Source organism: Hyposmocoma kahamanoa, unplaced genomic scaffold (genome assembly GCF_003589595.1).
Source record: "Hyposmocoma kahamanoa isolate Upper Pololo Valley unplaced genomic scaffold, ASM358959v1 88, whole genome shotgun sequence".
Lineage (NCBI taxonomy): Eukaryota > Metazoa > Arthropoda > Insecta > Lepidoptera > Cosmopterigidae > Hyposmocoma > Hyposmocoma kahamanoa.
The window spans coordinates 9680343-9696385 of record NW_020654466.1 but is presented as its reverse complement, the minus strand read 5'-3'; the positions used below and the strand labels follow the sequence as shown (position 1 = coordinate 9696385).

Below are 16043 nucleotides of genomic sequence, written 5' to 3'. Positions count from 1 at the left end.
TATTGACCGTGGAAGAATAAAATTTAATTAAGTAATAAATTGAAATAGTTTATATAGAAAAGATAGTTTAAGGTGCCAGCACTAATGTCATTGCTAGGTAATTGGAGGAGCTCCTTTTAAATATCCAATGCGCTCTGAATTGAAAATATTTAATAAATATTGTTAAAGAGATGGTTAGCGATTTATTTGTCCTTAGCAATTCAGTGTATAACAATTATAATATTTTTTTCGAGTTAGAGTATGTAATCTGCTGGTAACAGAAACAATGGAACTTGTTTTAGAGTTAGTAATTTTATTTTTTTAACGGGAATATACAGCAACGCCTGTCGCCTATAAAGAGGCAGTAATTCTAGTCTCCCATGATGTGGACAGTAAAATAGACCGTATGCATACCAGAGACGCGTAAGTGGCGCCAAGGTTTGAGTGATTATATGCAACATTTTATTACAGCTGGAAAACCATTTTCAACTCCACGAACAACAACGACTCCTACCTCAAACTGCGGAGCATAATCAGTACACGTCGTTCCCACCAAGGACTCATAGATCCCCAGGCACGGTGAGGGCCAGAGCCGGCGACAGAGGTCAATATTCGCAAGTATTTGAACGGGCGCCTGCGAGCCCTAGAGCAGCGACGCTTGGTCGTGTGAAGCGCAGTGCATTGGCTGATGGTAAATGTTTTTTTGTGAGCTTCGTTTTCGTAGCAGGATGAAAATAGTTATTTGTTATGCAAGGCTGCAAAGTTGTTGTTTGACGCGAGTGCTTGTATTGAAATAGAATCCTGAGCGTAGCGAGGGTTTCAAGACACGAGCCGCAAAACAACTTTGCTGCCGAGCGAAACGCATTATTTTTCACCTCACTATAGCGAGGAAAATGGTAGATGAAAGAAAAACAGTTGAACTATAACAATATAATTTAATAAACAAAATTAGTTACCGTTGTCAATTTAATGTCAACAATAATAAGAATCAGTACAGAGTACTAAAAAAACACCGATCAAAAGTACGTGAAATTACATAAAATTGTCAAGTTTTATTGAAATCGGTTACCGGAAAGTGCGTAAACCCGGATTCATGCCCTAGCACACTATTTGGGACTTGACACAGGAGATAATAAAAATCGATTCTCACTACTCAAAGTATATTGAGAGAGAAAAACGCCTTGAATCGGAGAATAGCAAATTCTACCGTTAAAATAATTGCTCCTTATAATAAAATTTAGGTGCTATTTATAAAAATGAAATTTCATGACTGAACAGCCACCCTTAGAGGTGGATGATTTTCTTTAAAATTAAATGGGACCACTATTGAGTTACCCTCTTTCCTTTTTTTGAAGTCGGTAAAAAATATACCACGAATTTATATTACATAAATAATGTATGAGATATCGCGTAGTTTAACGTGTCATTATGTTCTTTTTTCATCGAAAGAAAGTGTTAGGTGCATCACAGTTCATCATTAAGTTCGAATTTCAAAAACCTTTTCCACACTACTATGGAAAAAGAGCTTGCGCTCATATTTCTAATGAGAAAGAAAGCTTTTCCGAGCTAGAGAGGTGAAAAATGCGTTTTTTTTCTGTATTTCGAGCTGGTGCTATATTATTTTTCAAGGGGATCAAGTCAGGTCTTGTTGCTGGTTTTTTAATCACTTTTTCGTGTGTCATTTTTCAAAGGGATCAGATCGTGTTACCGGTTTTTTAATCACTTTTTCAACCTGCTATAAACCTGCAAAATCGATTGAAATACAAAATTATTTTAAAATACGTCCAACAATTGTCATGTACGTATAATACAGAACACTAATACTTATTATAGACCAACATTTTTTGATATGTTCTAACATTCGCTGCGTTAGTTGGCTTGACTGCTATGCATTTTGGTGTTTAGTATTGTACAGCACATCATCTGAGACATAGACTGTACGCATTTCATTCGTATTCATAATCAATAATGCTTAGTAATAAGTAGTGTTGAGTCATGGAAAAATTTCCATTTAGAAAAAAATATATTTTCCAAAAATATATATTTTTCTTAATATTTTTCCACTTTTGACAGTGACACCTGTCAAAAGTTGAACTTTTTATGAAAATAAGTCGAGCAGGGCTTAGAAAATCACATTTAACATAGTTTATACAAATTTATTTTATAATTCATGCTAAATAAAACTTTAAAAGACATACGTATTACATAACAATTTTTTCTGAAAAATTTCCGCAATTTGAATCTTTTCCGAAAATTACCCAACACTAGTCACAAGTAATCATAGCATGTTTCGTCAGCAAATTCTTTTTGTATCAATAGAGCCTAATACGTCATCAGCGCTCCAAACGCAGACATTAGATCGCAAGAAGACAGCTGCTACCAAATGCCTGGCTACTGTTCACGGACCTGGGCCGGACAGGGGGAGAGGGACGATACAAAGGCCAAGAGGGCCTGTCATTGACCAGTTGATTGCTGAAGAGTGTGGGGAAGTACCGTTCAACAGGAGTCTGAATGACCTTGACGACTCTGAGGACACTGACGAAACGTAAGTAATTAATACAAAGTTTCTACGCATTTCCTTTTTTTTCGAAGGTTAGCTCGGATAGACACAGTTATTGTTTCTGTCTTTCACTTTTCAGCATTATTATTTCCGTCTTATGATAGGGTCTGCTTTTCTTGTATTTACCCTCCACTTTGCTCGATCTTCCTTTTCTACAAAGTTATTATTGCTACAAAACGCATTTATTTTTAGTGGATAGAAAATTACTTCAATTTTTTCCATTGTCCCCTTATCTAACGACCGTAACGGATAATTCAATTGGAAATGTTATTTCACAATTTTGAATATTACACAACAACATTTAGTCCAAATTCTTGGTGCCACGATTTCGTTTAACTAAGATAAACGATTATTTTCGATTAAGTCACATTACAAAATTGAAGAGTATGTGTTAGATGAAGATGTGTGGAAAGACATCATGAGTCTAGATTCCATACAATTATGATTCAAAGTATATTCCATAGCATTTAAGTTTATTTGAAAAGTACAATCCCTAAAGTTTCGTTCTTCTCAGGGAGGTCAGCGTAGTGAACGAGCAGTAGCTTAACAATAACGTTTTCAAGTGTAAAAATTTTACCTATGGAAAAAACGATTATTTGACTTTAACTTTGATTTTATATTTTTTCAAACCTTCAAATCTAATACATATCTTGTTCTCTACAGTATATGTCCCCACGACACACCGTCACGAGTGCCTTTGATATGGAAGGAAGAGAATTCTAAAGTGAAAAATTGCGCAGGATCGAGCAACAGAGCTTCCACTAGCGTTCAGCATCATATCAACGGTGGCATCGAACACTGCCACGTCCCGGTTGGAATAGTACTATTTCTACTGTTAGCATACATTTGTATCGGTGCCGCAATCTTTTCCGCTTGGGAAAACTGGAGCTTTCTCGACGCAGCCTACTTTTGTTTCATAGCTCTAGCGACTATAGGCTTCGGTGATCTTGTACCAACTAGTTTTCTAACCTCAAAGTCAACTGCAGAAAGTTCTAGAAGCGAATACATTCAAATGATTGCGTGTTGTGCGTATTTAGTTTTTGGGTTAATACTTATAGCAATGTCTTTTAGTCTCCTTCAGGATGAAGTGGTATCTCGATGTGCGCAGTTGGCTAATAGTTTAGGTTTGTCTCGTCAATGACAAGACGAGAAAAGTGATTGTACCGCATCAGACAATCACCTGAGGATGTTATGATCTTTATTGTAAAAGCACATATCTGGGCCGGGTCCTATAAATATGTTAAAATCGGACTCAATGTCTATGTTTTCAAAATCACTAGTCATAATATTACTATAATGAACAAAAATATTTTCGCATATCTAAATCAATTGATAAATAAACGTTTTTACGGAATTTGTACTCAAATTGAAGTGTTTGTGATGTAAATAATGTAAAAAACTATTTATAAAAGCAAGGCTGAAATTGTAATGAAACAATAAAATTGTGTTGAAATGAAAATGATGTTGTTTTTATTTTTCGGTACTTTAAACCCTAATTGTAAAGTGTAACGTTTATATAGTTGTCAATTTGTTTTTCAAATAAACACAAAGTCTTTAGATAATAAAAAATGGTATTGTTCCTAGTTCAATGGCAGCAAAGTGTAAACAGGCACTACAATTTTTACGAAATGCACTCTTTGATATAAATTACCTTCAAATGCTTTAGATATTTATTTTATTTATTTATTTTCAGGTCACAAAAGAACCATAAAACACATACCTTATAGACTAACATACATAATAATATGATAAAAACGATTTATTTACTTACACGTATGGACCGCGACGTGTGACGCAACGTGGGTGTACGATAGCCGTCCTCGGAAACGCCGGAACATGACACCCTTCGACCAAAATTTCTCCTTCATCAAGGTCGACAGATGTTGAGTTGGTACTCTCACCACAAATGAATTAAAATTCATCTTGTAGCAATCCAACTGCTCGATCCTCACGACAGGTTTGGCTTTCACCGTACTCCACAATATCCGCAGACTTTGTGGAGTAATGAAGTCGTGACACGTATAGCAACGTCGTCGGTACCGCTGGACGCAATAGATGGTTGGGGCCAGTCGGTGCCACTAAGGTTACGGCTAGTGTACTTCTTTTTCTTTTCCACATTTTTGACGCTGTCCTCGTCGCACTAGTCTACTCGTCTCGGTGGTACTGACGACACAGCTCCAGAGATGAGTTTCAGCTTTTTCTTCTCCTTATATAAAGTGCTTTACCATTTGAATTTTTTACTTCAAAATTACTATTATTTAGGATTTTTTAAACATATTTGAAGACAGCTGCGTACAAATTTATAAATAGTTAATACTACCTTATTTGTTGTATGTATGTGATTTTGCACATAACTCTTTGCTGTCGTCGCATTTGTTGCAATAGCAAGAATCACAATAACTTCACAATTCAATGGTAACACTTCTTAAAATAGCCAATATTTCAAATAGGACTAAAATGTTTTTAGTTTAAGACAACCTTTAAAATCAAGCACAAAATAATATACTAATACATTCAAACGCATATGAAACCAAATATTGTCGTAACTCAAAATTGTGGAATGGAGAAAACAGAATTTGAAAATTAAAAAAAAATAGTGAATCTATACATAATGCTAATAATGCGACTATTTTTATCTATACATGATATTTAATTATGCGTTTTTTCACAAAATATACATAAGTATTGGTTCCTTTCTGAATTTTTTTAAATTTTCAAATGGTGTTTTCTCAATTCCACAATTTAGTAAAGCACGAGGAATATTCATAAAAAAACCACTGTGAACTGGGTACTGCCATATTACATGGGTTAAATAGATAGCTACATTGCAATAGTGGAAAATCCTTTGTGGGATTACACCGGTCTGGGCCTGATTTGGATACTTATTACTTTGACCCTCACCATTCATTTAAAATAAGCGAGTATTTATTTAGTTATAATTATCCGCTCACGCGATACATGCAACCGTAGACGCATACCACACCTAGAGGTGCCGGTGATGATTTTATACCGATTTATCGGATATCGAAGTTATAACAGGTAAAAGAACTAATATTAATTGTTATTTCGGTAACTACTCTAGCAAAGCATAAAGTTTTTAATGCCTGGGTCTGTCATTTAAAAAAAATAAACAACTTCAAAAATAAGTCACGTCAATCGTGTGTGTCATTTTTTGGGCTGGTGATTTCGGTGTTTATTTATTGAAAACATACCGTAGGTAGCGTTTTTTAAGTTTACACTGAATATAAATGTTTATAAACTATACTTTAAGAAGTAATTTCATAGTAAACGTTAGAACCACTCAAACGGAATATTATCTCATATTTATCCAAGTACACCAAAAATTTCATTACTGCTTTTTAAGTGCAGGATTTGCGGTGTATTACTGCATTTTATTTGAGATGTTTTTGTTGGTAGTACGGAGGGTATTTATTTAGCAATGCAGAATAATAATTTTTATTTATAAAAATACTTAATTAAACGTATAACTAAAAACGTATTGAAACTTAATCCTTTTCTATTTTGCGAAACCAAATAGCCGCCATTTTGCGGTAGGAGGAGCGCATCGCGTGAGCGGTTAAATTTCTCGTGGAAAGATAAAATAAATTAAAATAACTTACGGAAACCTAAATGATTAACCATTAAAAGGAGCAAAGCATCATTAACTTTGCCCGCTAATATATAAGCTAACATTTTTTTTTAAAGAATGGTAAAGAAGAGGCAGTAAGCGGCGCCAGCTATCAAAATAATTATAATTAGTAATATTACGACCTTAAAATGAATGAAAATGGCCGCCAGGCATATTAAACTTGAACCAATGTTTCTACTTTGTTCGAGATCATAAAAAGTGATGCAAGTAAAACAGAATAATTCCCATTTTCTTATTTTTGCTGGTAAAGTTTAAAAAAGTTCATTCGTGCACTGTCCATTATCAATTCAGTATCAGTAACAACCTCTTGGACTATATTACTAACATCATAAACAACAACTTTTGCTACATGACTCTTTACAAAACATAATATATTTACGAAAAACAAACTAGGTATTCAGTTTTTGTTGTACTATCTGACACTTTTTAGACTTGTATTTTTATATTAGATCTGTCGTTCATACAAGTAATTTAGTGGTTTTGCTACCGCTTAGAGTTATCGGCATTTAAAGCGATCTGTTTAAATATTTTTATTTTTGTATAAAATTAAAATCTGATGAATTATTAAGAGTTATGGAACTAAAGTTGTTGCATATGATGATAGTAATATAGTCCAAGAGGTTGTTAGTATTTTACAAATAATCCTGTATATTCATTTCAAAACCATCAAATTATTAAATTTCTCAATCTTATACTGAATTAGAATACAGCAGAATTTTTGGACATCAAATTGCTGTGAATGTTAATTGTTTCTAGAGTAAGGATCGGCAAGTTAATGTTGTTACTGGAGCTGTGCAAAGGTCCCATTAAACGTGTGTGATACGTTTACCTGACGCCCGAATTAATAATGATTTCAGGACACAACGTATAAAGTGAAAATGCCCACACTCATAGAAATGTGTGGTATGTCGAGAACAACATACCACATTTTTTATGATACCAAATGACGTGACGAACAAGTCATACGCCTGGTGGTAACCGTCACGTCTGTCTATAACAGTTGCCACTCAGTGCTTTAATTCGCAAAGATCTGAGGAACACTGCGCCCGTTACTCTGAGGCATAAGTCCTATGTGCCTGTAATTTCACTAATACCCTTACCCTTAAAAATTGGAACCAAGGAATGCTCACATTACTTCTTGGCAGCAGAAACAGGTGGCAGTACTTCCTTGAACGAAAGCTTTTTCACAAAGAGCTCTACTGTTAATAACATTTTACGGTTCCACACTTATTTGCACTGCATTTTTTAAATAATATTAAGTGACGGAACGAACAAGTCGTGCTCCTGGTGGTAAGCTCACGCCTGTCCATAACAGTTGCAGTGCCACTCAGAGCTTTACATCGCAAAGATCTGAGGTGCACTGCCACTGCGCGCGTCACCCTGAGACATAAGTTGACAAGTTTCATTTGCCTGTAATTTCACCAGCATCGTTACCCTTCAAATTTGGAACACAGTAAAGCTGACATTACTGCTTGGCGGCAGAAATAGGTGAGTTGGCAGTACTTCCCTGGACGAACTCTTTCACAAGGAGCTCTACTGCTATATAAAGTTTTAATTAGTATAACCTGTGGAGATTGAAGAACGATAGCAACAAAATCAGATCCACTCTATCTGAAACTACTGCTACTGCACTTTTATGAGATTCAGAATAGTGTTTGTTGACTAATGTAATCTTACTGGAATATCTATAACTAGGCAAAGGAAATCAACTCGTTGCAAGTTGATACATAATAAGCCTATACAAGCAACACGGACTCACACAAAGGACAGGGAAATCAGGCAAAATGAACCCTTTGAATCCGTCATCCAGATCGTTACCAAAGTTCCAACTTGCTTATTCAAACTAGTTCCGAAATATCACGGTGGCCGCCCCACCTGTTTCTAGTACGGCTTTACGCCGTTGACGGAGCAAAGTTAATAAAACTTTTTGAATGCAACCTTTGGCGACACGAACTTTATCTTAGGAACGTTGGAGAAAAGCGGCTGAAGATTGGTGAGATTTATGCTTCGACAATGAGGGCACTTTATTTAAATGAAGATTGGGTTTAAACCAAAGTTTGAAAATTATGTTCCTAGAGATCGTATTCTGACTTTGAATGTAAATGAAATAGGTTAAATGATTCGTAAAAAGGTGTTGTTTATAATAATGAATTAATTAATGAAATATTATTTATTGCACATTAAAAATTATAATGGCAACACGGAATAGTAATGTAAGTATCACAGAGTATGCCAATGTATAGCAGGCGGTTTTATTGCTGAGTACCAATTTCTACTACCTTACAACTTAGGGTACAAATTTAAAAGTGCAATTAGAGAATCTCTTCATACATTACTCATTAATAAAATAAATAATGAATACAGACATCATAACAATGTACTGTATGTAATTCGTATTTTTCATTTATATCTGTTTTTTCTATAATATCAATTGATGAGACGAACAACTCGTGTACCTGGTGGTAAGCGACACACCTCTCCATAATAGTGACATTGGCGCTCAAAGCTTTAAATTGCAAAGATCTGAGGGGTACTGCCATTGCGCCAGTCATCATGAGACATAAGTTGAAAAGTTCCATGTGCCTGTAATTTCTATACATATATGTATATAACATGTCAAAACAGCTCCTAAAGGACGTTTAGATTTCGATGTGGTTTTATCAATTAAAATGCTGATTTCTAAAACAATACCTGTTGAATGATCATTAGTGCAGCCGACTCCCAATACATTACAGTTTATAAAGGTAGCCCAAGTATTAAAGGCCCATTATTGAAACTAAATATTTTGAGTTTATGTTTTGTCTAACGCGTCTCATTAAGCAGTCACGAAGATCTTAAAACTTCTACCTAATTGAAGATACTTCAGAAGAAATAAAAACATCTAGTTTTCAGGTTACATCCACATACCGCGCTTCGTATAAACGAGGTTCTACACTGTTTAAATTTTAAGTAACCAAATTCAGCACAAACTACAGACACGATCCAGAAACTAAATCTATCCAGAAAAAAAAAAACTAAATCCGTGAGTTAAGTGTTTCGTTAAATTGTGTTATAGTTTCAAGATGTCACTGGTCCAAAAACTCGTGAACAACTATTTCCATATAAAAGGTTCAATTTATCAATGGCAAACATGTCCCATACTTGAGCATGGCGACTACTACTATGATATATATGATATATATGATATTATATGTCATCAATACGATCAGAAGAAATCCTTGACATAATATTTAATTCTTTAAATTTGTATTGAATTGATGAAATGACTCCACTAGTTTGTTATAATTATTAATACAAAAATTCATTATATCCGGCCGGATTCAAACCGACGTATTCTAGCAAACCGTGCTAGACGCGGTGTCAACTAAGGGGCGGAACGAACCAGCGGTCCTTACGAATTTTTCTATGTGCTTGCTGTCGGATCTTTGTATTTGGTTTTCAACGACTTTTTAGCCGCAGCGCCATCTGCGAGAAATCTATGATGCTTAATTAATTCTTTGTTTTTAAAAGATTTATTTACACATCTACCATTTTATTTGATTAAATATCATACTGAAAAATTCCTAATAGCCCACCGCCTTGTATGGAGCATTTCTTCTAATTGTAATATTCAATTTCGTTGGGTGGTGTTGCGCCATAGTTTAATTCTTAGAACGAAGTACAAAATAAGCTCTACAATCCTTTTTTTTTTTTTTGGAAAGAAACAAAATTATCAGAACTTGTAGTCTGACAAGCGATGAAATTGTTTTGTTTATTGTTTAACAGTGTGGCAAGACAAAATAAAGATTCAAGCGGTCGCTGAGATAAATTGCCCGAACAAAGGTTTCATTTGTCTTCCTCTAGGTGACATGCCCTTGTAAAAACGTTGATCGATGTCGCTCCGTATAAACACCTGTTTCTGTTTCCTCCTTTCGTATAATGTATTGCTTTTTAATGATCTACAGAAACGATAAATTTCGTCCTAAAATAAATGTTTTGATTGTCACGTGTTTACATTATACGTAACACAGTGCAAATATGTTTAATAGGTACACATACACACATTATCATAAAAAGCATCGCCATGAAGATAAAAAAATAAACAATGAATAAAATTAAAACAAATAGATGTTGTTAGTGTTACTGTGATGTAAATATACGTGGAATAACATTTCACACCGTTGGTGTCAGGTCAAATTTGCAAAATGTTAACTTTTCGGGAGAGAGATTTAACGATTCTACGAACGAAATTAGTCGACAACTTTTTATGCTTAAATTAATCATCATCATTTCAGCCATAGACGTACACTGCTGACCATAGGCCTCCCCCAAAGAAGTTTTCGAGTGCCGACCGCGTCTACCGGTACGCGGTCGGCACTCGAAAACTCTTCGGCCCCATCGGCCATCTGTTCTGCGGGGAATGTGCCCTGCCCATTGCCATTTAAGCTTAAATAGGAGAGTTACAAAATTTCACATAATATATAATTTATTTCTATCGAAAAAACTTACGACTTTGTGTGATAAAAACATTGTTAGCGTGTGTATGTGATATGTGGCTTTCTAAGGGTACGATTTTAGTAAATAATAATAAGAAAATATGCTCTTTAGCTTTACAGTCTACGTACAGGTTGTATAGGTGTTCTTTTAGAAGATTGCCTAAACGCATGTTTTTAGTAATTTCGCTAAAAGGGACCCGACGTGGGTCGAGCATCACATTTCTATGTTAATTGTTATTTCGGCCACCTTCACCCATATGAAACAGCTACACTGCAGAATTAACCATGAAGGGGACAAAAGATTTTGAATCCCAAATCCTAATTGAATCCTACAGTAAGTACACTTACATGCATAATATATGGTTTTAGTATTCCGTCGTTGACAAATCAATGTTTTTGTTATGTAGTGAACGTCGTACCCTTAATGTAATAAAGTTATAATATGTGATCAAAAGCCAGTACTTTTATAACATCAAAGTAATAAAAACATTACGAATTACTTGAATCGAATAATGAATATGTGATATTTTATAAGTGTTATATTGAAGCATAAAAACGTTATTGACTAATTTAATTTCCTTGAATCTTTAAACAGCTCTCCTGCAAATTTGCCTTTTTGTAGATGTGGCTTTATTACACCAAGTTTGCTATGTGTTGTATGATTGATTGTGTGTATATGAGATGGTAAGTACAAGTTAATATTTTTTATATACCAGCATTTTTGTGTACTAGTTCTTATAGTGAATGGATTTTTGTTCTATAAATAAATCGATATATAATTGCTTAAATCTGGTTCAGAATGTAGATATTATGTATGTATTGGAAATAGAAGAAGTTCCCGGCCTCACTATCTAATAATATAGATTGAGTAATTATATATTTTTTTGGACAATATATGTGCGTATTGGACCCCCATCTCACCCGATGGAAAATGACGACGAAGTCGACAATGGCACCACCCACACCTAAATAATGCCTATTTAATCTCTCCTTGAAAAGACTCCGGTATCTATAGCGTTCAGTGAATAAGTATGCAGGCAGGGAATTCTACTCCATAGCTGTGCGACATATAAATGTGGAAGCGTAACGCTTCGTGCGAATCCTTGAAATATCGACAACATAGGGACGGAACCCAATCCTACGTCTAGGCCCTCGGTGATGGAAAGGGGAAGAATCGTGACATATCCTGTAGAATACCGATAAGCAGGCAACTTTGCGGCGGTCTTCAAGGCTCTGCAGTTTTGCCTCTACTAAATCCGTTTCACCTACAATTTGACACGTTTTTCACTGAATCCAAGGTGGCCAGTTTTTATTTATAATATTAAGTGACGGGACGAACAAATCTTGCGCCTGATGGTAAGCTACACGCCTGTCCATAACAGTTGCAGTGCCACTCAGAGCAAAGATTTGAGTGGCAGTGCCACCGGCCCTGTCACCTTGAGACAAGTAAGTTGACCGAGTTTGAAATAAGTTCACTTCCAAGTGCCTGTACTTTCACCAGCACCTTTACCCTTCAAAAGCGGAAACTGACATTAATGCTGACATTACAGCTTCGCGGCAACATAGGTAAGGTGGCAGTACTACACTGGACGAACTCTGGGACAAGGAGTTCTATTGCTACTAAAATTGGTATTTAGTAAAGCCATTCCATAGGTGACACGAGTTCTTCATACATGACAGGACTTAAGTTTGGCTTAATATATATGTAAATCGATTGATAGCATTTTAGATTACCGGCCTGTCTCAAAGGGTTCTAATTAATTCCGAAAGGTTTAAAAAACGCAACTGGTGCGTGAAGCCGACGAACTGGCCCAATATAATTAAGGATTATTGTAACCAATAGAAAGTTTGGCGTCCTATTTTCTTTTTATTCTAGTGTAAGTGTGCATTTGACCTCTATCTCACCTGATGGAAAGGGACAATGAGGTCGGCGATGGAGTATGCATACCTAAATAATGCCTATTCAGTCTCGCGTTGAAAAGGTCCACGTTATAACGTTTAGGGAACAAGTCTGCAGGCAGGGAATTCCACTCCATAGCCGTTCGCCATATAAATGTGGAAGCGCAACGGTTCGTGCGAATCTTTGGAATATCCACAACATGGGGGTGGAAGCCAAGCCTACGCTTAGTCCCCCGACAATGGAAAGGGGAAGGCGGAATTAAATCGTGTAATTGCTACGCACACTCTCCGTGACATATCCTGTAAAAAAATACTGATACGCAGGCTACTTTACGGCGGTGTTCAAGGCTCTGCAGCGTCGCCTCTACTAATTCCGAGTCAGCTTTAAGCCTTTTGGCATGCTTGTCAATTGAATCCAAGGTAGCCAGTTGGTATGTAGCAGAGCCATCCAGATCCATTCTGCAATTATTATTATTATTTATATATTCTTCAATTCTTATTCGCTTAATGAAATTACTGCATAACAGTTACCTTATTATGACAAACAAGGATTGATTAATAGCGCGAAAAAATAAATACCATATACTTACATATCACGTGGACTCCTTTTGGATATTATAGCAGGTTTCCCGGTCTATTCTGAGAACTTCATGTCTTTGTGTCATACGTTATGCAAGTTGATAAACATACATCTAGTACTGGGAATGTCTGAATATGAAGTTGATCCACTAAAGGTTAATAATTGTTTTTTTTTACATCAAGTGAAGGAACGAACATGTCGTACGTCTGATGGTAAGCTATACGCCTGTCCATAGCAGTTGCAGTGCCACTCAGCTTTTTAAATCGCAAAGATCTGAGACGCACTGTCACTATACCCGTCACCCTGAGACATAAATTGACAAGTACCATGGGCCTGTAATTTCACCAGCACCCTAACACTCCAAAACCGGAACGCAGTAATGCTGACATTACTGTTTGGCGGCAGAAATAGATAAGGTGGTAGTACTTCCCTGGACAAAGGAGTGAATAGAAATGAACAACCCTTACGGGTTAGCAATTAAATTATATATTACAATGTCTTATTTCTACAAAAAGAAGACTAACTCGAGCCTGTGCGTACATAAACGGATAACTGAACATGTGGGGGAAGAAACTTTATCAAAGTTTTCTCCGAAAATATTTTTCTTGGGCCAATATTTCTTTGTGACAACTTTTGTAGGTTGCGCTGTGTAACCAGAAATGATTGATGTACAGTTTATCCATAAACCAGTTATATGAATCTTGGTAATGAGACTAATTATTTATACGGGTGGTTTATGTGTGGTTGTTGTTTTTGCTAACAGTGCTGAAGCTGATCAATTAGGTCAAAGAACAATTTTAATAAGGAGTCTACGTTTTCTCCGTTTCCACAAGGAAAATGAGATTAGAGGTCCAGTAACAATGACAGCACACATCATATTTGTATCAAATAATATTGTAACATGCGTTCAACACTGACAATATTAGAAAAATTAGAATTAAATTACAATAATACGAGTACAGATAAAAAACCTTACGTTTGTAATAGATAATCCCTTTGGCGATATACAAGTTTATTTTGGCCCGCTTTTACGACGTTAGTTAGAAATCAGTTAATAGAAAGTGCTCAGTAAGTTATCTTACTTTTACAAGGAAAAGCAAGTCAGCGTCCATCCATCATCTATTCAAGGTAACAAGATAACTTGCGCGAATACCTTAGAAAAAAAAACGTGACATTCAGATGTTCCTACTGTTGTACACGGTGTCCCTACCTATTGACCTGAGAGATAGGGATTTCCGAGGAGACTACGGGCTCGGCAAGACCAGGGTACGGCGGGCGTCCGGCTAAAGCCCTCCGTCAGTGATACGCCTTCACGGGTGTTTCTGGGCTCGTGGAGTTTGTGGTTAGCTGTAGGAATGAATTTGTTCATCCCGCGCGCAGCTAATGCGTCTTAGTAGCGGTCTGACGAGGGCCTAAGGCGAGGAGACGCGCTGGGCACGTGAGTTGCCATTTAAGTCGGAAGCTATCTCCGGACATTGTCTCACGACACTGCGACTGGCATCTTCGGCACTAGCCCGGAGAGCCAGTAGAGGATGAGCTAGATTTTTCTTTAGACCTCAGGTTACAATACCCTTCTCATATACTCTAATGGTTGGCAGGGAGCGTCGAGTATATAACCAGAAAAAGAGACGAAATGTCATTTAATTTGTTTGAAAACTATTTTGCCAAATCATTACGGTGAGTATTGCGCTCCGATTGGCCAGCCCGATTTCGAAACAATTGACGGGTGACGTCGATTGTTTCACTTAAAATCGACCAGCTTAACTTGAGCTTTACTATAATGAACGAAAACTGAAAAATTACATATTATATATGTAGTTGTGCATATATGTAGTATTTAACGGAACCGGGATTTCCCGGTTCTTTCGGTCGGAAGTTTCGACTACTAGCTAGTTGTTGTTCAATGGTGATACAATAAGTGAAGTAGTAAGCATTAGAACTCAACGGTTTAAGAAAGGGCTAGGTTTTATAAGAAAAACAGTCGATATTGAAGTTTTTTTCATTGAAAATAACGTAGTACAGGGTCAAGAGCACGTCAAGCTTGACACTTAAGGCTTAAATCCAACTCTATGCCGCTGACGATAACAACGTTCGAAAGTACAAAGTGTCAAGCAAGACGTGCACTTGATTGTTCAAATCAGTGAACTGAATTTTTCTTGGAAATTAAAATAAAATATTAAAAAAAATGCGATCAAAGTAAATTAAACCTCCTTTAAAAATTAAAACTGTCGTTATTTAAATAATGTATACTAAAATCAGAGTTAATCCGATCTTAAATCTTCGAAAAAAAATCCAACCTTTACAAATTATGATACAGTCAGCCTTTTAAACTTATTCCCGGTACTTTCGGGACTGGGATTTCCCAAGTCTAAACTCTAGTCATGGCCTGTAGAATTGTATTTTATATGCTAGTTTCAAATTTCATGCATATCGGTTGAGTAACGGCCGAGCAATGACGTTCGCAATTAGAGTGACTGCCAAGAGCGCTTCGCTCGTTTCGTTCACTGCGCTTTGATAAAATAAACATCTCTAAGAGACTTGACTTGGGCTCGGTACGGCGAAGCCTGATTCATCATTAAATCTGCATTTTAAAAGAAAAAAGCTTCAGGCCTAACGGAAATTAACCCACCTGTCGCGTGAAAAATTCTGAACATTAAATAATTCTTCTCGCTTAAGGTTTAGGGTGTCTACATTTTTGTGGGGAAGGTGGGGAAGGGATGGGTTGTTTGTAGCGAAAACAAACTCGCCAAGCACGGTAGAGAGCAAAAAAAAAAGAAAAATGGAGTGTGAATAAAAGATGCGTTCAGAGACTTCATTTGTAAATCACGTAATGATACTGAGATCACAAATGCAATTTGATATTCTCTCTGTTTACCAAGTAAAACAGCGCTCTATTACTAA

The 16043-nt window shown here is 36.2% G+C and overlaps 1 protein-coding gene across 1 annotated transcript in view; it reads left to right on the top strand.

Annotated features, from left to right (window-relative positions):
* LOC113235922 overlaps nucleotides 1–3680 on the top strand; it is a 329572-nt gene extending 325892 nt beyond the window's left edge. The window contains exons 4-6 of the mRNA XM_026471844.1: nucleotides 451–670; nucleotides 2299–2524; nucleotides 3203–3680. Of these exons, the coding sequence (XP_026327629.1) occupies nucleotides 451–670; nucleotides 2299–2524; nucleotides 3203–3680 (924 nt within the window). The remainder of the gene's footprint in view (nucleotides 1–450; nucleotides 671–2298; nucleotides 2525–3202) is intronic.
* The last annotated feature ends 12363 nt before the right edge of the window (nucleotides 3681–16043 follow it).